Source organism: Aptenodytes patagonicus, chromosome 21, assembly GCF_965638725.1.
Source record: "Aptenodytes patagonicus chromosome 21, bAptPat1.pri.cur, whole genome shotgun sequence".
In the NCBI taxonomy this organism is placed as follows: domain Eukaryota; kingdom Metazoa; phylum Chordata; class Aves; order Sphenisciformes; family Spheniscidae; genus Aptenodytes; species Aptenodytes patagonicus.
The window spans coordinates 1685431-1707455 of NC_134969.1; the positions used below are offsets into that span (position 1 = coordinate 1685431).

Sequence of the window (22025 nt, forward strand, 5' to 3'; positions counted from 1 at the left end):
AGGTGTTTTACAGGGCAAACCAGGCAACAGCAAGTGGTGCTGCGAAGGTTTTCTAGGCATGAATTTGGGATGACGGTACCAGTCGTGGATACGAGCAGGGGGGGTCGTCCCACAGCACGGCAAAAGGGCCTTGGTGCAACTTTGCCCCAGAAGGAGACAGGTCAGAGTTATCCTCGCTGCTACTGGTAAATTTTAAAGCTCTTCCCGTTCCTGCCTTTTGCAGCCTTCTACGTCTAATGCCGAGTTACTTTACTGACACGTGCAGGCCTCTGACAGAAAATAAGGTGACATCTTGAAGGGCTTACTGTGACAAAATTGGGAGAGCATGTTAAAGGGAGAAGCAGGCAACCTCTCAGGGCTCTGGGCAGAAATAAATCCCGACACTGCATGAGTTTGAAAAACAAAGCAACAGAAAACACCTTTAATGATAAAAAGTACTTTTTTTCAGAAAGAAATACTGACAGAAGGTCAAGCAGGTGCATGTTCAAATGTTCTGAGGCAGCAACGGTTCTGCACATCAGGTAGTGGACAGTGCAAATCCCACTGAGCTCTGCTGCATCACTCCAGTTTCAGAAAGTTTGGTTACTTAAACGTTTTTTGTCCCCATCCGGCACCAAAGGGTGCGTGAGAAATGTTGAACAGATCTTGTGCAGGTGTCTGGCTTCATTTCCCACCCCGGGGTGCTGCTGGCTCTTCACTGCTCAGACAGACACTGTTCCAAAGCTGCCATACCGTAAAGGTTGGCCCACTCCCCGCCGTGGTGTGACAGGATCACGTCCCTGCACGGCTTGCTGGCTCTGGCCAGCTCTACCAGCACGCCCTGGAAAGCGGCGATGAGTTCAAAATCCACCGAGGCTGGAGCGACGCGGGTCAGTAACTCCGAGAGGCCTTCCAGCCACCGCGCCTGGAGGACGGCTTGCGGCAGCCAGGGGAAAAGCGGCACGCAGCCGGCCAAGGCCTGCATCCCCAGGAACCAGAGCTCACGGACGTCAGCCCAGGCACTCGCGTAGGCAGGCGACACGGCCGCGGCCAAGCCGTCGCTACCGGGGTCTGCTTGGGCGGTGTGGGCCTGTGATAGGAAGCGAATGGCGGCTCCGAAAAACTCCTCGGCAGACTGGGTCCCCTGAAGAACTGGAAGAGAAAGGAAATGAATGACTCAATACAGAGCTTGCTCGGCCAAAGGAGGGACCCTTCGGTGGGTCTGTCTGCAGCAGGGCTTTCAGGGAGAGCAGAATACCATCCCCATCAGCCTACTGAATCTTCTGCATATTCCTTGCTCCTCCAGGTTTTTGGTTTTGTCACTTTTCCAATGACAGCAACTGGACCCGTTGCCCTTATATTTGCTTTTGCCAGCCCAACCACCCAGACCTGGTCTCTGCCCACGCAGAGCAATGTGCAACTTTGCCAGTGGGAACTCTTCTTACCTGCTGAACTTGCAAGGATCCTGGCCATCATCAGGCCCAGAGTCGCAATGTTTGCTGCTAGAACCAGGTGATCTTTCTGGGGCAGCAGAAGCGGAAGAGACTTCAACAACATGTCCATCAAGGAGGAAAAGGTTTTGTCTCGCCTAGAGAGAAAGCAAACCCTGAGACACATTTCCTGAGCAGAGCCAGAAGCACCTGAAAATGTCAAGGTTAAAGGCAGTGTCAAAAAAGTAATACAACTGGTGTTGAAAAAGGGACATCCCTCTTTCAGCATAGTGTCTTAAAAGATCCTGCAAGCTCATTTCACAATGCACTCTCTTTCTTCCCACTGACAATCTTAAAGCAGGCTCCTGCGGCTCTGTTACCTGATGAGGTCCGGTGCAGTCACGACCAGGTTAAGGAAAATCCCACACGCCGTCTGTAGACTCATTTCAGTGCTTGTCAGTGGAGTCAGGGACCCGGGCTCGGAGGTCAGCACCTCCCACTGATGGAGGAAGTACTCACACAGCAGTGCTGGTGCTCCTTCTGAGATGAGGATGTCCCGGGGCCTGTCCTCTGCTGTTAAATGGCAAAAGCCAGGTAGCAGAAATCTGGAAGGGGAAAGACATTGGGAACGTGAGGCAGAATGGGTCTAAGCTCTGCATTTACATCCAACTGGGGGGAAAAAAGAGCCATGGAATTGGCACTGCAGGGAGAATGGAAAATAGAAAAAGATTTGAACAGGTTTGTGCTAAAACACATCAACTCTGTGCTTAAAATACGCACCTCAGAGCATCCTGAGGCAAGCCAGAGCCCTCGGTGCTGACCAGCTCTGGCTGTGGAAGACCCGCAGCTGGGCTGCCCTCTTTGAAAAGCTTCTTGGCATAATGAACAAGGAAAGGCAAGAGCTCACAGATTTCCTGCTTGAGGGAGGATGTCTCTTCTGCCATCCAGGCTCCAAGGATTCGAACAGAAGCAAATATGAAAGGATCTTGTAGCTCCTCCTGTTTAACCTGCATGAATAAGAAAGCAGACAGAAAATGACACGTTAGGGCCGCTGTCCTATCGAGGTACCGCAGGCAGGAAAACCACAGTGGGTGAAGATGCATGTTTTGCTCTACACAGCTATGGCCATGAGCTGCTGAGCACCCATTAAGCGTCCCAGTGAACAGCTATCAAAGCCTCCCAGAAGAAACCCACAAAAACACGCTCTTTGCCTGAAAGCCCTGCATTACCTGTCTCAAGTAGAATATTACAGCTCCAAATGCCTCCTCCATGATCCTCACAAGCTGCATTTTCTGCACCTCTTCTAGCAGTGGTTTCTCTTCTCTCAGGCACTCCTGGATCCCCATCTCAATAAGGACATAGCAGGCTGTTACCACTTCTTTCTTCCCCTCCACCTCCAAGGGATCTGGCTCCTCTAGGGTCAGGCGGACCTCCACACAAGCCAAGTTCACCAGCAAGGCCAGGAACTTGCTTCCAGCATTCCCTGCTGGGATCCACTCTGACCCACAGGCCTGCACGAGGCAGGCAGCAAGCTTCAGAGCAGGGTCCCGCTGCGACTGGCTGAGTTTACTGCCCAAGATGTTAGCCAGCCCTTTGTAAAGTCTATGGAGGCACTCACAGCCCTGCGAGTCCTGTGTGAGGGGTGGCGACAGGGGGATGAAGTGTGGCAGAACCTCACACAACTCAAATTTGGTCATGTCTTCAGTCTTGAGAAAATCATTGGTGAGCTTGCTCAGCACGGCCAGGAGGTGTGGAGCGTCTCTCTGCCAGCACTTCGCCTCTGCTATGGCCAACAGCCCCAAGAGCAGCGTCAGAGCACGGTCAGAGCCATAACTGCAATTCACATAGGCCTGGCACAGGGCAGACACCGTCCCTTTGGTCACCAACTCCCTGGGGCCCCTGCTAGTGGCCATGACAGCACTCAGGCACTGGTATGCATCATCGATCATGGACGTGCTGTCTGGATTGCAGGAGGAAACCAGGATGTCATTGAAGGTTGGGATTTTGTTCAGGATTTGGGAGTGACCAGCTAACTCGGGATCGGTGCAGAAACATGCCAACAGAGTAAGGCCCAGTGCCCGGAAGGTGTGCTCGGGGCATCCCGCTGGGGGCTGCCTGGAGGTGAGCAGGCGATTCGGAAACGTGAATCCAATTGCGTCAAAGATCTGGCGACGGGTCTTAGCGTCTACTTCTCCGGCTCTGACCGCTTTGGTCACCTGTAAGGCAAACCAGGGGTGAGTGTGCAGCATAGCAAGAGCCTTTGCTAAATTTACAGGATTGAACAGGCAAATAAGAAGCCTAAACAACTGTCATTAGTACAGAGAAGTACCCACTGAGCTGGGCACTTAGACCAAGTGCTGACCCAGAGCTTTACCAGAGCGCGGCACCGCTGACTACCCCTCAGCACACCCAAGCCAAGGCCAGGCTCCCTCCACTTGGGAACACCAACGCGTGGAAGCACCTTGCCCCGAAGCCCCCAGCGCCAGCGAGCACAGCTGCAAAGGCCGCTCGGTCACTCTCGTTTCCAGCGGCGGGTTTCGCCTTCCCCCTGCCCGCTCCTGAGGCGATGGCGCCCACGGCGCCGCCCCGCAGCGGTTCCTTACCAGGAGCAGGGCTGCGAACTGCTCGCTGTCGTTTCTCGCGTCTCTGAGCACGCCGAGGCACCTCTTCAGCGTCGAGTTTCTGTCTCCGGCGTCCGAGGCCATGGCCAGGTAGGTCGGTTTACGGACGGGGAGTAAAACCGGCGCCGCCGGCACCCCGGGTCTCTCAGCCCGTTCCCCTCACCCGTGATGCCGCCCGCCGCCGCGTGCCGCCTCCCAGCCAATCCGCGCGCCGCCGCCGCGCCGCCGGCCAACCGCCTGCCGCCTTGTTGGGCAGTCCCCGAAGCCACCGCCTCCGCGCGACCTGTGGGCAAATCACCCGTGGCTGCGCGGCCTCCTCACCCGCTGGCTGCGGGAGGGCGGCACCGCCCCGCCCCGAGCCCGGACAGCCGGCTCCGGAGCCCCGGCACCGACCGGACGGCGCCCGCAGCGGCCGTCCCGGTTCCGGGAGGCGGCGGTTCAGCTTCCGGGTGAGGGGTGAGCGGGCGCCCGCCCGCCGCTGCCGAGGCGCCGCTGCCATGGCCGCGGGGCAGGAGGCCGCGCTGCCCCCCGGCCCGCCGCGCTGGAGGCCCGGCCCGGCCCCGCCGCCCGCCTGAGGCCGCCGAGGAGCCGCCTCGCTCGCCTCGCCATGCGCCCCTGGTACGTACCCGCCGGCGGCCCGGTGCGCTCCCTCCTCCCGCCCGTCCCGGCGGGGCCCTGTCCCGGGGGCGCTGACAGGCCGCGGGCGGCTCCGTGCAGGGGGTGGGGGATGCTCGGGCCGGGTGCGCCGGGGCCTCCGCCCTCGGCGCCTCCTGCCAGCCGGGCTGGTGCGGGGCGAGCCCGGCTGGTGGGCGCCTGCGCCCCGGCCCCGAGTCACCTCGTCCCGCCTGGACAGCCCCCGCGGGAGCGAGGTGTTTGTCCCCGCAGGGGCTGGCGGACCGGAGACCCGGGGGGGGGGGAGCCGGAAAGTTTCCTTAACGACCTGTTGGCTGAGCAGCCTCCCATCGTGAGCCCCCTGAAGTTTTCCTCCCGCGCCCTTCCTCCCTTTCAGCCCTCCTGCAGCTCCCGCTCGGCGCTGCCGGGCGGTCGAGTGACATTCCCTCCAGGCTGAACGAAGGAGGAGCGTTTAAGCAATGCGCTGATAGATCTCTGACAATATTCCCTTTTGGTTCTTCAGAAATGGCAGATTTAACTCCTTGTGCCTAATGGTGCTTCGTCACTCTTTGAAAACAGATAATACTTATTACTCGTGAAGTAATTAATGTTTTAATATCGCATCACCTAGAGCTAATTTAGATTTCAGTAGCATATGAGGCTGTAAAAGAGCCTTTGGCATTAGAAAGGCTGAGAAGGAGCATCGATGTTTTTGTGATCTGTGCCCCACAGAGCGAAATACGAGGCAAAACAGGTCTTCAGCCCCGTGTTTCTCAGCATTGCTGTCGTCTTGTTTCTGTTTGTTTCTGGCTGGTACCAGCCAGCACCAACATGCAAGCGATGACATCGCCAGGCAGATGTGCTGGGTTCGTCAGTGCCAGTGTTGTGCTCGTGGTGCTGGCTGGCTGTCCATTCCCTGTGGTATATCTAAAACTGAAATTTCCCAAATGCATCTTTGGAATCCGGTAGACTGTGATATTAGATATTTTGCCACTGAAAGCAGTGGGGTCTGGAGGAGGAAATCACAAGGGTGATGGGAAAGGCCATCGTGGTGGCCCGCTGCAGTTCAGCACCAGAAACTTTGCTACTATGGGTTTTGCTTTAGTATTGTATATTGATAGTTACTTAGCAGCAGCTGGACTAAGTCACAGCAGATAAGATAAGACATTCCTTTTCCTCCGCAAATGCTCCATGTTCTTCATAATGTCGACTGAATCTGTGCAAGAACATACCAATTGCCGGTGGATGTTTTGTGTTTCATATCTTATATGTTTCTAGAACCCTGCCGCTGCCCACAAAGGCCATGGAGGAGAGGTTGGAAGCCAAGTTCAGCATTAGCGCCCGATTGCTGTCACGATACTGCCTGGGAAAACCTGCAAGGGAGCTGAGAAGTCTGCAGCTGTTCTACCTGTGTGCTTGCCTGTGTGCCTTGTGCTCCTCAGCAGGTGATTCTTCTGTTCTGTCTGGGACTGTGTCTATATTTTTTATGATATTTATCCCTCTTGCTTGTTTAAAATCTTCTGAGAGGAAGGTGAAATTATTTGCTGCTAGACATTGTAGCTGGTTTAAAAAACAAACAAAACCCCACCCTTATTAGTTACTAAATGAGCTGTCAAAAGGGTAGGAGGGATGTGGAGCATGAGGGGGTCACTTCTCATAACACTGTATTGCTCTGATAACCAACTGCTATTTTGAGTAATCAAGTGGTCAGCAGCAGGGTGTCTGTCTGTCCCACGCAGCTACTGTTGCGCATCTTCACACGTGGTGCTGGCTTTCAGGCATTTGCCTGATACCTCATAGAGAGCTTTCTCTGAGCATTTCTGCAAAATGAACAAGTTATACCCTGGAAAATAATTTCATCTAAGGAATACTTGAAGCAAGTTGGGAAGGCAGGAATGTTTTTTTTATCTCTCAAATGTTTAAGGCTCTCCCCAAATGCAGTATGTCAATAATCTGTATTTGCCTACAGGCAATTGTTATGTTTGTTTTTTTATTTCCTGTTCAAACTTGAGTAACCGACCTCCCGCTCAAGTAAATAACCAAGTTAGTGGCTTGTATGTAAGTTTTCCTGTAATGGATTGTGTGGGTTTTTTTTTATTTAAAAAGTTCAGACTCTGACTTTTCAGAGAGACGTGTTAAGTTCCTGTGAATGTTTTGAGGCCACATCTTTACCAAGAGGTGGTATTTTTCCCATGCGTGCATATAGCATTCACCAGATCCTTGTTCAAGTTTTAGTGAATTATAGGTTCGAGGCAGTGGTGACCTCAGTATATATCAACCTGTGTGACAGCTGACAGCTGCTTTCTTTTTGCTGGAAGGTTGCTGTCTTAATAGTAGCAAGATTTGAAAAGGGGGTTGTTTTGCTTTGTTTCTTGGTTACGTGGACATGTTCTCTAGGCTGCTGCAGTGTCTCTGTTGTTTCACCAGGCCTTCCTGGACACTTACCGAGTGACAGATTTGATTAAGCTAATGAGCTGCGTGACCTTAATCTGCTAATTTAGAACCTGGAAAGACATATTTGTATTCCTGGTCCTAGCAAAGGGTTCTCGGTGCTCTGGGTTTGGATGGTGTGTCAGGTGGATCGTGTGTTTCCTTGTAGAATGGGCTTCCTGCGTGGCATTTCCAGTCTTCAGTAATATCTTAGAAGTCTAGAGCTAGAGCTGTGAATCCCGTGTCTCTCTTAGAGGGTGTTCTGGACAGCGCTGCAGTGTTTGAGGGCTGGTCTGCTTGGGAGAGTTAAAACCATGAAGGCTGATGCGTGTGTGGAAATAAATGTAATTATATGTGACGTAGTTATCCTGATGTGGACACTTTTTCCATTGTAGAGTTTTTGTTGTTTTGGTCTTGTTTGTGTCACTTAGGCAGCAGAGTTTGTTAAACTGAAGAGGAATTATGGCTGCCTAGAAATTAGTGTGATCACGTGGAGTTACGTAAGAGGAACTGTGTTGACATAATTGGTTACATGTGACAGATTTTAAAAGTCCATAGAGTCAAGTCTGATCATTGATCTGATATCAGGAGGGATTAACTGCCTGAGCAAGTCTGTGAACCTGAGCTTATTAATAGAAACTGTTCTTGTTCATTCCATTCCCCTGCTGTTCAGCAAAGCTGTGAGCTGCATTGCCGGGACAGGAACTCCCAAGTTCCTGAGAAGCGCAGCTTTTTTTGTACTGATATACTAGGGAAAAAAAAAGACAAAAACAACATTAAGAAGTGACTAAGCACACCCACTGTGCAGGCGTCATGTGGTTTGTGTTGTGCTAGGCTGGGTAGGCTGCTGGGGCTTAGGAGGGAGCTCGTTCCCGGGGATGTTCCTGCTGACGGGTTTCTCGTGCTTTTCTCTGAAGCTGCTGGCATTGCTTCTGTTGGTGACCGGATTTACCGGTCTGCTGGTCTGACCCACCCACGAGTTCCTGTATGCGTCTGCTGTGTGTGGTAGTCTAGGGTCCGGCACAAGGGACTGGAAGGGACTGAACAGGCTGCTCTCTCAGTAAGCAGGAGTTAGTACCTCTGCCTGTACTCCCAGCTGCCTTCTTCTGTTTGGTGCAGGTCCATGTCTGCTTAGCGCAGGTGCTGCCCCAGGTTCTGTGGAGGTCCCCATTTGCAAGACTGCGAATAGCAACGTGTGGCTTCTCATCACAACGATTCGTTTGGCCCACAGTGTGTTCCTGCAGGACTCTCAGGGAGGAAGTGTTTTGTGAACAGACCGGGTGAATTTTCCTGGCAGAAAATCTTTCATCTTTCCAGAGATGAAATGCAAGCGTAGACTGAGGAGCTCTGCTTTCTGCCATGGCACGTAAATAGTTGTGTGAATGCATGATGCCCACCAAAGACCATGGGATTTGCATAGATGAAAATCAGTATGGTTCTGTGGAAAATGTACATCTAGAATGCTGGGCTGGCATGTTGTGAGTTTCCTGTTCGCTTCTACTGTTCCTGAGAGTTAACAGAGTTTTAATCTATCCATGTACAGCAATTCAGAAGCCATATTGGCTAATTTCAAATAAACATGTCCTAGGTGGGCATTAGCAGGGTTCTGGAAATGAAATCTGGCCAAAATATAATTCAAATCTCTGCATCTTGATTTAGCAGTGGGTTAAAAGAGAAGCAGAATGCTCTCAGCATGGTAGTGTTGTGTCATCTGGGCTAAGTCATGGCTCTGGCATACCTAGGAGATGCTTACAGGGATTCAGGTTTTACATTTTAGATTAACAAATACAATACTTGTGTATGTAGTGATTTTTCACAAGGGATATCTTCCCTGGGAAAACTCTTTTAAATATGCCCTATTCTGTTTGTGCTTAGTTTTAAGACTGTTACTAGAAAGCTGCTGCTGAACTTCACTGGGTTCTGTATCAAGCCTTAATTTGAGTGGTATGTATGAGCCAGGGCTGACATCTAAGGAGAGATGGATGAGCAGTGATCAAGGAGGAGGAGGCATTTTAGGGATGTGGGAAGCAGCACATTTCCCTTTTGCACGGGGTATATGAGGGACAGTGCTTCACCTTTAATAGAAAGTGATTTTTTTTTTTTTTAGGCTAACTTGAGTTAATGGATAAGATCTCTTGAAATTCACAGCAATAGTGTTACTCTTCCATTTGTTACTTGTTTCTCTAAGTCTGGGGGGTGTACACCCCCCCACCCTGTACTCTGTCCTAATTCCAGGCCCATCAGGTTAATGCCAGGTGCTTGTCCCTGCCTGTGCGCACAGTTGTGTCAGGGTGACTGTCAGTCCAAGCACTTCGGAATGTAATGAGGTCGGTTGTTGCCCTGGGCAGACAGGCTGCCGGTCTGCTTGCTTTCGAAGGAAGTGCCATGTGTTGATGAAGTGCGACAAGGATGGTGCTGATTTTAAAGGTGCTGTTGTCAACTTCTCTCTCTGAATGTATGCAATGTTTCATTTCCACGTTGCAGTTGGACGTTTCTTGAGTGAAGAGCTTCCCTTCCTTCTGTGCAGTTGTGGGTTCAGACACTCATAGGGAGCTCTGGTCCCCTGTGACTTGGTCACAGATCTTGAGTGCATTCTGTTGCAGCTGATGCTAGCTTTCTGGAGCCTTGTCTTCAAACTGCCTTTGCTGAGCTGGTTTCACAATAAGCTATAAATAACACTTCTGCTTCCTGCTTTCTGATGTCTCAAAACCAAACTTTTCCTCGTGATGGTGTGAGTTGCCTTTTTGGGTTGAAATTCTTGGTGTAGCAGGAGATTCCACACAAAAGGTGCATGAATATGGCCATCACCCTTTATTTTAAACAAGTGGCTAATCCATTCTGGGTGAGCAAATCATTGTATGTGGATACCTTTAATGATCAGGAGTACAAGAGCTGTTACACCTATTGTGGTGTTTGGGATAACTGAATTACAACGAAATATGTCCTCCGTCTTCCCCTCTTGCTTTCTTTGGTCGTACAAGGTTATCCAGGTCATACAACATTATAAAAATGCTATGACTTTGCCCTTCCTCCTGCACTGCCCCCAGGTGCAGTCCTTTGCAGGAAGGGCAAAGTCATAGCACTTTTATATCACTAACTTTGAGTATTAGCTGTGATTCAGAGGGTCAGAGTTCCTTGCCATCTCAGGAGTGTGAGGTAAGTGTCTTCGTGGCTGGAGTTTAAAGTCCTGAAGTCAAACGCTTCAAATAGCCTAAAACAGCCAGTGTGGAAGACACCTGCATCCGTCTGTACTGTTCTAGTCTCACAGAGTTTTCCAGGATTGGTGCTTCAGGAGGTTGAGGTTGACAACTGCTTGTGAGCTCCAGACTTGATCAGAAAAATACCTCCCCCTCTGCACTTCTGTCTGTGTCGTGGTTGATGCTTGGAAAGCTTCCTGCTATGTGAGCCTGCCGTGGCTCAGCAGGGCTGTTGGAGTTGTGCCGGGCAGTTGGGGACCTTGCATGATTTCTTTCAAGAATCATAAAACGCACTGCAGTGCCATCACCATTACTTCTATTTGATGGGTGATGACATGGAGATTTTCTTGTGGCCTTTCTCCTGTGCCTCAACATATTCCATCTTTAATGTGTTGGAAGTGACAGGAGAAGTGGTGTGAGAATTCTTCTCAGGGGAGACAGACAGACAGATCAGTAGCCTCTACATCCATGCCTGTTAACTTGGTTAGTTCCCACTGTAGTGAATGTGGGTATAATGCAACATGAACTCTGTATTCATTCAGAGTTACTGGAATAGTAATATGTTACTGAACTTTTCTTTATATGCTGTCAAGAAATGGGGATCCAGGGTATTATAATTTAAATTCAGACTTCTTTATTTTAATGGAGAAAAAAGTTTCCCATTTGTGTTGTGTTCAAAAACTCCATTCTTGACAGGCCAGGAGCCAGAGCATATTCTCTAGCTGCACCACTTAGAGTCCAGCAACATAGTTTGTAAAGTAATCTTCCAGTGACCTATTATCCCTTGGATGCTGAACACAGCACAGTGTAACAGTCCCATAGGTCTTTAGTCTATTTTTAGGGAGTCCTTAATCTGCAGAGCTCTGAATTTTGGAAGCCTTTAATCCATTGATCCCTGCAAGCACTCTTAATTTTTCGTGCTGAGAAAAATAAAATAAAAATCCATATGCAAAGCAGTTGCTGCTTTACCGCTGATCTGAAATCTGAAGTAACTTTACTCTTAAAAAACATGTTTGACAGGAAAATTCTGTTATAGAAAGCACTACAGTGGAGCAGGTGGCAAGGATAGGCCTTGCAGACCTCTGTTCTAGAAGATGTAATGACTTCTCAAATGGAGCAATTTCAGCCGAGTAACTGACTTCAAACATCAGCATGGAAGAGGAAAACATGCCTTTATACTGTGAACCAAGCCAGTGTCACTGTTTCCAGAATTCTCCTTCAAGGCAAACTATGGGCAGAGAGGCAATGCTGTTTACTGGGTTACAGTAAGAAACTGCACTCGGGATTCCTGGGTTCAATTTCTGTCTCTTAACTTGCTGTGTAACCTCAGCCTCACTGTTCAGTCTGTGCCTTACAGTCTTCTCTGAAACAGGAACGTTTCTGGTTTCACTTCTTTTGTTGTAGATGGATTTAGTTCCATTGCTATCAAAAAGGGTGGTGGTCCCGTTGGTAGGAGGTGCAGGTAGTGGATTGTTGCTTAAAAGTTTATAAAAGTACTGGATACTGAGGCCAGGTATAGATTCTGAGAAGCCCCCATTTTACTGCCCTGTACCCTCTCTCCCACATTGCTCCTGTGCCCTAAATTCATCTTGAGAATAGTGATGAGGATCTATTGTCCACTGCTTTAAAGGATTGAGAATTGTCTGTCTTTATCTTCCCTCCCCTTTCCCAGATGCAAACTGGAACAGAACTAAATGCGAGCCGGGGAAGATCCTGTTTGGTGGCCGTTTGAGATCGTGGGGAGATCACCATTTACAGCTTCTGGAAGGATTTCATACTGTATTATCCTGTCAGATTGCTTGCTGCCAGAGCCCCACCTGTGATGCCTTTTGGTTCTTGGAAAATATGTGCATCCAGGTGAACTGCTCTATGCCTGGCATGTGTCAGGCAAACAGGACTGGCTTTTCTGACTCTGTTTTGGTGGTTTTAAAGAAATCAAAAAGCACAGAGCACTCCTTAAAGTTTCAAACAGAAGGTGATGTGAAGACCTGGTTTCACAAGTGGTTGGACTGGGGCATCCCTGTCCAGGGGAAAAAAAGACTGCGGAGGTCATTCCAGAAATGGAGCTTGGCAGGTGACAGGGTGGAACTCCTGAAAAGGGATATAGCAGCAAGCCCCAGCAGTGAGGCTGCGGCCAGAGCATCAGATAGCAAATCTAGAAGCAGCCGAAGTGAAGCAGAGCGCTTGAAGGATCAAGTACTGAGGCGCTTAGTGGCAGACAGGCCTGTTCCTGAAGGCCATCCAAATCAAAAGAAAGACTCGCTGAAAGATGGACAGAATCCAAGAGAGCAGAAAACCAAAAGCCCGTTCCCTCCTAAAAGCAATAATGTGAATAGATCAAGTGATGCAGACGATGTTGGCTTGCTACAGGTAAGTGTGATTGCTGGGGCTGAAACGGGGCTGCCTTGGACAGCTGTCACCCTCCTGCTCAATCTTGCTTTACGTAGACTTTGACTTAAAACTGCCTAAGTGGTAGGATACCTTTCTGGATGTCTGTTTTCAGCCTCCTGTCAACAAGGCAAGGCCAAGGGTTGGGTTTTTTGTTTGGTTTTAGTGGGGTAGGTTTTTTTCCCCCCCCCCTCTTCCTAGCTGGGATAAACTGTCTTTGGGAAGGTGAGGGGAGGTGGAGGCCATGATAATGCTCATCCTTGTATAATCACACAGCATGCTTGCCAGATGAGAAGGAAAGGTAATATGTGATATCAGTGGGAAGTCCCTGGGAGTTGAACACTGTTACCCGTAAAAGTACCTTTTTAGATCCACAAAATAAAATAAGCTGTTTTCCTTTGAGTGCTGAATCGAGGCAGTAAGTACATTATTTTATAGACTCATGCATAGAGTTTCCAGTGTACTTTCATGTCAGCCTGCTTGCTTGAGTTGGCATCTTGATGCCAACTTTTTTGTTCTGTTTTTGAAGACTGCTTCAGTTTCACAAATCCACAAAGGCTTACATTGGCGTTGGTTGAATAAAACCAGTTTGGTCTCTACTCCAAACATGTAAAATGTTAATCTAGTAAATCTAGATGTTAGTCTTAAAGAGAAACTGGCACATTTGAATTGTTAAATGAAGTTTGTATTTTTAAATCTGCAAATAGTTTTTTGAGCCTTGTCGTACAAAAAAGCCCATGCGCTTGTGATGGTGAAATAGAAAGAATTCTACTTTGTGAAACTGTTCCTTAAATACCTTTTGCCATGTTTCTAGGATTTGGCACCGTTGAAGCCTGATGCCTTCTGGAAATTTGACTGAATTTATTTCTCTCCCTTGTATTCAAATCTTGGTTCCAGGTAGGGCTGTGACTGGTCTGAGCTACCACCCTGCAGAGCAGGATGTGGAGAGCAGCCAAGGGACACTGCTGAGAGCTCCAGGGCAGCCCGGGTGGCGTGTGAAATCGTGCACTAAAACTTTACAAATGTTTGATTTTCCAGAACCCCACAGCATTTAGGGCTGACTCAAGATCTCAGTTTTCTCTCTCCCCCGCAGTATTGCAGCATTTCCACCGCCTCCTCCTAATATTTGAGATTTACACAGTGACCCCATTCTCTCAGTTCTTATGCATGCAATGGCTGGGGAGACTTCTGCGCAGCCAGTCTTAAATGTCTTCTGCTGCTCTTGGGTAATAGTTGTTATATCTCCCTGCTTGTTCAGTGTGCAGTGTTGCATTCTGAGTTGTCATATTATTACTATTTGGTGCCTGTCCAGTAAACTGGTTGCAAATGTTATTAAATAACATGGATTAATCAGATTCTGAATATTGCTGAGTATCCAGGATTTCCCATCTTTAGGAAGCACTCTCCATTGTCATTAAGGTGCACTTTTGGATGTATGCTGGGGAAAGTTTTTTCTTCTCCTTACTGGTTTTTGCTAGTAAGAAAGTCCAGATCTCTTGACAAAATGCAGGTTCATCAAAATAAAAACTTCTTACTAAAATATATTCGCTGTGATGGAATTCCTGGCAGTCACATTTTTGAGGTTTAGGGTAGAGTTTTTGAGGAGGAGAAAGAATTAAAAAATCCACCTTAACAGGAGTATTGAGTTGAAGCCGGTTCTACCCAGCCCTGGGCTAATTCCTTGATTATTGAACCATCCAACTTTCACTGGCAAAATATGAGGCAAGCTATGCAGCTGTCCTTGCATTGCTGATCTGAGAGCAGTTTAATTTAGGCCAAGGATATAACATTCAAGGCTGTGTACTTGGGACACAGCCAGCCTTTGCAGGAGGGAGATGCTAAAGCAGGGAGTTTTCCAAGTTGGGTTGGTTATGAGCCAAACTAAGTAAAGTTACACACATGCTGAAATCAGTAGAATTTCACCTGGGCTAGATTTGGTCCAGTACACGGAGCACATGGCTTCAGCAGGTGAATGCTGTGCATTTAGTACTGTGTTCTTAAAGAAGGTTTGGCAGGTGGGCTGGAAGGTGGGGAGAATACTGGATCATTACTGCATGCAAAGCAGTTCATACCTGGGAGCATCAAACATCTGAAGTGGGAAAGGACATTTGAGGTCAAAGTGGCTCTTGACTCCTCTCTAAAAGGGGAGAAAGAAATTAATGTGCATATTCTCCTCTTCTGTCGATGAGCATTGAATGTGTGGCAAGGCAAATCTTTTCCTTTGCTCCTAGAGACTCAGGGAGAAGTCAAGTGACTGTTTTAGGAAAACGTTGCCTCACTGAGTTTTAATTTTCCTCTTGCTGTTCTGATAGCTCCATAGCCATCTGCAATGTCCTTTGCTAATGTGCAGCTAGCATTAATTTGTGGTTTTACTGTATCCATGCTATAGAGCCAGAGATGGGTGAAGGAGAGTGTGCCAGGATAAACTGCAGTGCACCCTGTTCATCAGCCCTTAACTAAGGAAGAGAAATTTGTGCTTTTCCATGAAAGTGGGTGACATTTTCCAGGCACCAATTTTTTTCTGCCTCGTTGTAGAAATACTTGTCAATTTTAAAATATAGCAATGCATTTAATAACCGGTCAGGAGAAGCGTTTAAGCGCAGCACTGCTAATGAGAAGGGCTGCTGCAGCACTGCAGCAGCTCTGCAGGCAGACTGTGGAAAAAGCTACAGCCTTTAAAGTGGAGTTGTTACAACAGAGCCAGAGAGCTCATTCCTGCACTCACAATTCTGGCTACTAGTGTTTGACTCTTGCTGTCATGCTTCCTGCTAGTGCTGGGAGCTTTTTACCCTACGAGGAAGGAGGAAAGGTCTCTCTTCACAGCCAGCACTAACTTTGTAATGGTTTGTGACGTTACCCACGTTTTTGCGTCTTAAGGGTCTTCACAGGTACAGCACCTAGTGCAAACAACTAAGGGCACAATCTAAACTGAAAAGAGCCTATTTTGTAAATCCAGACCAGGCTTAGCAAAGTAAGGCCCATTTAAACTAAAAAATAAAAGAAAATTCCAGAGCACAGGTATTTTTCTTTCAAGTAACTTAGGTTTAAGTGTTGATTCTGAGGCATATAGCTGCTTTAGTTCCATCTTAGATGTAGGACTCTCATACAAGGAGACCAGGTCACTTGTCCCAGGCCAAAGGCAGGTAGGGATCGTAGGAGTGTCAGACACTTTCGATTCCGTTCACTCAGGCCAATATGCCACTTCTTTCTATTTTCTAAGCTAATAAGATAGGACAGCTGGCAAACTTCTAGTCTCCTCCTTGTTTATCCCGAAGAATGAAATCTTCTGTTCTTCGCTTTAAAGAATTCTGGGTTATGGAGTAAAGATAAGAAGTGTCTCAGCTTGCAAGCATTAGAGGCATTTTTGACTGTTATGTTGCCCCAGGCAAAGCTTATCTGATTCAAGCTCTCTGCAGACGTTTGGCTGTCAATTCATCCTGAAGACTTCTGGGAGGAAGAGGATCTCTCTTAACTGTAAAGTTGGGGGTTTTTAGGCATTAAAAAGTGAGTCAAGGAAGCATCTAGCTCACTGAAAATGTTGCCGAGTAAAGTGGATACTCGGCTGCTGTGCCCAGCGGGCAGATGCTGGTCTTCTGCGTGCTGTTTGTGACAGCTGTTCTTGCAACCCGTCTGGGTTGATTCTTGCTAAGCAAAAAGTGGTTCCCCATAGTGGTATGAAGTCACGGAGGCTTTTTGCTCCTGTGCCTTTCCTGAAGAGTCTGTTTCAAGTGTCTGAGTTCCTGCCTGGCTGTTCCCTCTTGTTGTGCCGGTATTTCTAACTTTATCTTATTCGATTACTTGGCAAAAGGGTGTCAGTATCCTGAGTTGACCAGAGTTATGGATGGGTGTAAGATGCTACTGCTTGGGATGGCCAACTGTCCTGAGGCTGCCGATGAAGAGCAGCACAGAGCAGTATGCCAGATTTTGCCTGCATCTTTGTTCCAAAGAATCCATAGTTTTGTTAAAGATAAAGGAAGCCCATCAACAAGTAAGCAAATAGAGGAAAAACTGCTTATGTCTGTAACACTAACAAATAACGTTTGATTCCTTGGTCCATAAAGCTCAGACGTTAATGAAACATATCAATGAATTGAGATGTGTTAAATTCTGTGACTGAGGGAAAGTTAACTGAGATACGGGGAGAGGAAATGATTTGCCCAAGACTGCAAAAAAACCTTCTTGCAGAGAAGCCTTCAGTGCCTTCATTGCTACTCTTGGCTTGGCTGGCTGTTTAGTACGTGCAGCATGGCTTTATTTTTACAACTGGCATTTAGTGTTTTCTGAAGCCCAGCCTATTTACTGACCAGGAGGTTACCCACCATGGTCTGGAGTGTTTTTCCAGTTCCTGTTTCCTGGACTGAATGCCAACAGCATGGTATAAAAGCTTGGGAATATTTCCTCCAAGATGAGCTTTTGACCAGCACCTCTAGTGGGGAGTAGTGGTGGGCAATTCAGCTCCAAAACACTCTGCAAGTCAAAGATGGTAAATTGCTCCATTTTAAATATTTAGCAGATGTTCTCAAAATAGAGTTAGCTCGACAAAATGAGCTACACACATGTACTTCATGGTGGAAGGTGAATTGTCAAGAGTATTGCCTGGCAGGCTAAGAACTGGAATGGCTAGGTGCTGTAAAAGGAATTTTCTGATGAAAGAAAGGAAATTGTTCCTGCCACTTTGATTATTTTCAATAAAGTGGCTCATCTTGTATGGATGTGAGCAAACTTTCTGCCTGCAAGCTCGGCTCCCTGCCCCAGCAGCATCTCCTGTGGCATGCACGCAGGGAACTGTTTGTGTCAGGTCACCTTGCTTTGAAGAGTGATTCTGAAATAAATTTCCTTTTGCTGCAATGATTCGATTATTACATAAAAATGCCATTGCAATCCTCCTACTTTGTGCTTGCCAACTGCACAGCTTTAGAAAAAGGAATACGTGGCCAAAATACATGGCCCAAATGAACCCCAGTTCCTGGTCCCTGTTTCTTGCTTCTGTCTTATCCCACCTCTCCGTTCTTTTAGCTCCGCTCACTGCAATTTTGAACCTAGATCTTCTGTCATGTTTGCCACATCAACAGCCATGGTACTTAAGATTTTGTAGTTAAATCTATGGTCTTAACCGGTGTTCAGCTGAGCTAGAAATGGCCTATCTGCTGTGGAGGAAGAACATGGAGAAACAACTTGGAAGAGAAAGCAGTAAAACATCCTGCTTCCGGGAAAAACAAACCAGGGACTTTTCAGCCTCCCTAACTGGAGGAGGTGAAGTGCTTAAACACAGTAAAACAAAACTGACGTTCAGTGTTTTAAGTCAAACTAAGACAACTTTTTCCTTTACAGACCCACACAGGAACATCTGCACCAGAACCATCAGTGTTGGCTACATTCTCCAGTCCTGTAGCACAGGGCTTGACAGCCACAGGGAAGACCGAGAAGCCTGGGCAGCCAGATGATGCTTTGGTCCATCCTCACTCCTCAGATGTGTTGCCCACAGTCAGCCCCATGCCGGGGAAAAGCACAACGAAGATGCAGACAGCTACTTCTGTGCCAAGTGGTGTTCCCACAAATGGCAGTGTTTCTACAATCCAGACCAACACTGCTGCGTCACCGAGTACTACTGCCACCACACCAGGTGAGAACATGCAGTGCTCCAGCAAATGTCATCTGTTCAGGTTTTGGTGACAAGCCGTTGCAGTATTGAAAAATATGAGATAATTTCAGAAATTATGGTACCTTTGAAAAAGTGCTGAGATACATGCTTCAGTGCACGTGCCGGTTGGACCCCATTAACTCGTGAGGTCTGAGAATGGGACTTTGGCATCATAAATCTGCGTGTGACCATTGGATCTATTTCCAGGAACAGCTTGAAAATAATGCTGATATCTTAATTCCCAAAGTGAAACTTGAGACGTGGTGCAAGGCATAGTCCCGTGAAGCATTCGTGCAGTAGTCTTGACACTCTGCTATCTATCAAGTTGAGCAGAAATCTTAATGTCTGCTTAAAATGGGGTGTAACTGATTCTTTTCTCTTCTGTCCCTGAAACGTCAATGCACAGTTCAGCCATGGAGAGCAGTGTACTTGGCCGTTAGCCCATGCTTTGCTTTGCTTTGCAGCAAAATGATGTTTCTGTTTGCACTGGTATTTCTTAAAACAAACTATTGAAAATGTATAAAAGCCAAAATGCACTTTGGACAACTCTGTTAACTCACCCAGGCCGTTAGCTCACCCCGTAAGGATGTGTACGTACATTGAATGGTGTGTACTGGTCGTGTGATATCTCAGAATTCAGTTAATCCAGTTTGCTGAAGTATTCACAGCTGAATTTCTTTTGAATTTAGGGTTCCTTTCCCTTACAAGGGAACAAATGGAAAGTGTAAAGGAAACGCTGCATCCAAAGACATTTTTGGCAGGAAGGTCATTGGATGCTTGTGCTAACAAGTTAGTATTCTTTTTAAGGGCTTACCCCAGCTAAAACTGGAAAATATATTTTAAACATCTTCAGTGGCTTGTGTTGGAAAAGTAACGTAGCCAGGGCCTCCTAAATAATACAAAGATGATGCAAAGGGTAGTTTTTCCAAGCAGGGTTTTGGTTTTTTGTCTGTTTGTTGGGGTTTTTTTCCCTACTGAGATCAGATTTCTTTTTGCCTTGGAACTCTTTGCAGCTGAAAGACTGATGGAGTTGTAATATCCCAGGATCTGGAGTAATTGAGAGGGGAAAAAAAGAATTTGATGAATTTGGGTTTTTTTAGTTAACTGGTTAATTCCAGTAGCTAATAAACAGATGGAAGAAAGGCTAAATGTTTAATGACATTTTCCCCATCTTTTTTAACTTGGATTTTTTTGTGCATATTTCTGAAACATTGTCTTTGACAGGGTCAAACTAGGGTAAAGCAACTTTAATTCTTGTTTTCTATGTGTAATTCTCAGGCCCGATAATAAAAAGACAAAAATAAAGCAAATGGGGAGGGAAGAGGAGGATGAGGAGGCCAAGAGGTACTCTTAAGAAATGCGATCAACTTTCTGGTCATCTTAATGCTAATAACAAGCAGGAAAAAAAATGTCACTGGCCATAGTTTTTGAGTCTTTACCCAGTAGTCTTTAAAAACAAACTACCTGTCAATTTATTTGAAATGGAATAGCAAGAAAAGTCTTAAGAAAGGGATGAAAAGAAAATATAAATTAAAGGAACAGGTTTGTATTTTGATTTCCCATACTCAGTGTGGTGGCTATGCAGATTTTTAAAAAGTCTCTTAGCCCCCAAGCAGTTTTTCAAAGAAGAAATACCGTGGATTCTTCATATATTTGTGAAGATCTGAAATTGCAGTTTGGTAAATAGCAGTTTTTGTCTTGCTGTGCCATGAGACTGCAGCTGGGTTCTCTGCCGAAAACCTGTCAGGTAAAACCCTTCCCATCCTGCTGGACCTGGGTGAATAGATTCCCCTGTACAGGGCCCGAGGGTCACGTTTCAGCTCTTTAGAAAAGGAGCAGGAGCTGTGCAGGAGCTGCAAAGAGAGAGAGATGACTGAGTAATTTTGGGCTTGCCTTGAAATTGTAAAACCCCATTAGTGCTTTTGCATTAACAATGAGAGCGAAACCTGAAACGGGAGCTATACTGAGTGATGGGATGTTTACAAAATACAGCCGTTTGTGGCTGTTTTTTATTCCACAGACTCTGAAGCCAAGGTGGTTTTATGTATGTATCTAATTTTTTTTTTTCCTGTTCCTCTTTCAATTCTGTGTTTCTCCCTCACAGTTATGAAGGAGCTGGTAGTTTCTGCTGGAGACAGCGTTGAAGTGACCCTGCCAAAGAATGAAGTTCAGCTGAATGCGTTTGTGCTTCCTGAACCACCACTTCGTAAGGCTTCCCTGGGAATTCTGCTAAGGGCTTGTGATGGTGAAATGGCAAATAGGCGTGTTATACAGCGTTAAATAAGGACAATCTTGAAAACGTCTTTTGTCAGAGAACACTTTCCTGTAGAAATTTTTCATCCTGTGCTATTACCTCATGCTGCCTCTCACAGAAAATAGCAAGACGCACAAAGCATTGAAAGTGCCACAAAGTCATTAGATTTGGGAGACAGCATATTCTTAAAGTGGTATGTGAGGAAGCAGTGGCTCCTCGGCATCTCTTTGTGATGTTTACTGATAGGCAACAAGCTGTCTTAGCAAGTGATCTCTCATTTGGTGGATTGAAATCTGATTTGGGGGTTGACATGCTGAGGAACGCATTTCTATACGCTCCTCATTTCATCATGCAAATTGTTCACAGGTACTTGTAAAGTTCATATCTATAGCTCTGTCCACAATGGCAGTGGGAGACTGCAGAGGAGAGGCAAGCATGTTACATGTTGTGCAGCAACAGGGATAGATGCATTCCTGTTCAAAAACTGGCGTTATGTTGTGTCTGCAGGATTTGAGGGCTTGATAAGACTTTTCTCTCTTATTATCTTGGAGCTGTGATTGCTCCAAAGCTCTCTAATGCCTTAGAGGCTGAAAGATGGGTTTTGGCTCCAGAGTAAATGTGTTTAGAAGCACAGATTGTCTCTTTCCTGGGTACATTCCCAAAAAGCTGCAGCCCAAACTCCAAGCTGTCTCATTTCTCCATAGTGCAGCAGCATGTGCCTTGTAAATGTTTAATACCTTTACTTTTCTTTAGCCTGGCAGAAAGGCAGTCTTTTAAAAACAAACATCTGGACTTTTTTTTTTTAAGGAACCACTTATTCCTATGAGTGGGAATTGATTACTCATCCAAAAGACTACGGTGGAGAAATGGAAGGGAAGCACTCCCAGACCCTTAAGTTATCTAAGGTAAAGCTTTTGCTGCTTCGTATCCTGTTGTGTTAAGTGCCAAGTGGAGAAGATGGGGACCCTGGCAGCCAGGAAAGACTTGTATGTGATTTCAGGATGAATAGGAAATTGCGTGATGGGCAGGCAGCCAACATTTGACTGCAAGCCCTCTTCTAAGGCTCTTACAAAAAGGAGATTGATCTGGCATGAGGAAAAGAAGAAATTGATTTCAGGATCTAAAAGCTGCTTACAAGCAGTATGTCAAGCCATACAAATGGCACAATTTAACATTAACAAAGGGTTGTGGCTATTTCTGCTACTGAAACAGTGTGGTGGTCTGTTTAGGTCTGAAGCCTTGTACTACCCACTGGAAAAGGGACTTGCTGATTCCATTAACGAGAGCTGTGGAGTACCTCGTAACATGTCCCTGGCTGCTGCTTTTAGACAAGCTCTAACAGTGGAAGGATTGCCAGTTTCTGCACATGGGGATTTTTAACAAGGAAATGGCTTTAAATGTTGTGGGAATATACAGTTCTGTATTTATGAGACGTTCCTTTGAGCACCTTGGATTCTGCTGCACTCGGAAAAA

At 46.9% G+C, this 22025-nt stretch overlaps 2 protein-coding genes across 2 annotated transcripts in view; one reads left to right on the forward strand and one right to left on the reverse strand.

Annotated features, from left to right (window-relative positions):
• Positions 1-395: 395 nt before the first annotated feature.
• On the reverse strand, positions 396-4201 carry NCDN (neurochondrin). Its single transcript, XM_076357417.1, has 6 exons — positions 4013-4201; positions 2639-3625; positions 2190-2416; positions 1790-2014; positions 1425-1567; positions 396-1131 (listed from the first exon to the last, which is right to left on the reverse strand). The coding sequence occupies exons 1-6, from the start codon at positions 4112-4114 to the stop codon at positions 695-697; spliced, it is 2121 nt and encodes a 706-aa protein (XP_076213532.1). The 5' UTR covers positions 4115-4201; the 3' UTR covers positions 396-694.
• A 379-nt stretch (positions 4202-4580) lies between these two features.
• Positions 4581-22025, forward strand: part of KIAA0319L (KIAA0319 like) — a 35212-nt gene continuing 17767 nt past the window's right edge. The window contains exons 1-6 of the mRNA XM_076357595.1: positions 4581-4648; positions 5921-6087; positions 11942-12639; positions 17989-18280; positions 20403-20504; positions 21360-21457. Of these exons, the coding sequence (XP_076213710.1) occupies positions 5946-6087; positions 11942-12639; positions 17989-18280; positions 20403-20504; positions 21360-21457 (1332 nt within the window). The 5' untranslated portion in view covers positions 4581-4648; positions 5921-5945. The remainder of the gene's footprint in view (positions 4649-5920; positions 6088-11941; positions 12640-17988; positions 18281-20402; positions 20505-21359; positions 21458-22025) is intronic.

Coding starts and splice junctions, on each gene's coding strand:
- NCDN (XM_076357417.1), bottom strand. CDS start 4,114: ATGGCCTCGGACGCCGGAGACAGAAACTCGACGCTGAAGAGGTGCCTC. Junction 2,417..2,638: donor TAATATTCTACTTGAGACAG/GTAATGCAGGGC, acceptor TTATTCATGCAG/GTTAAACAGGAGGAGCTACA. Junction 2,015..2,189: donor TTGCCTCAGGATGCTCTGAG/GTGCGTATTTTA, acceptor TTCCCCTTCCAG/ATTTCTGCTACCTGGCTTTT.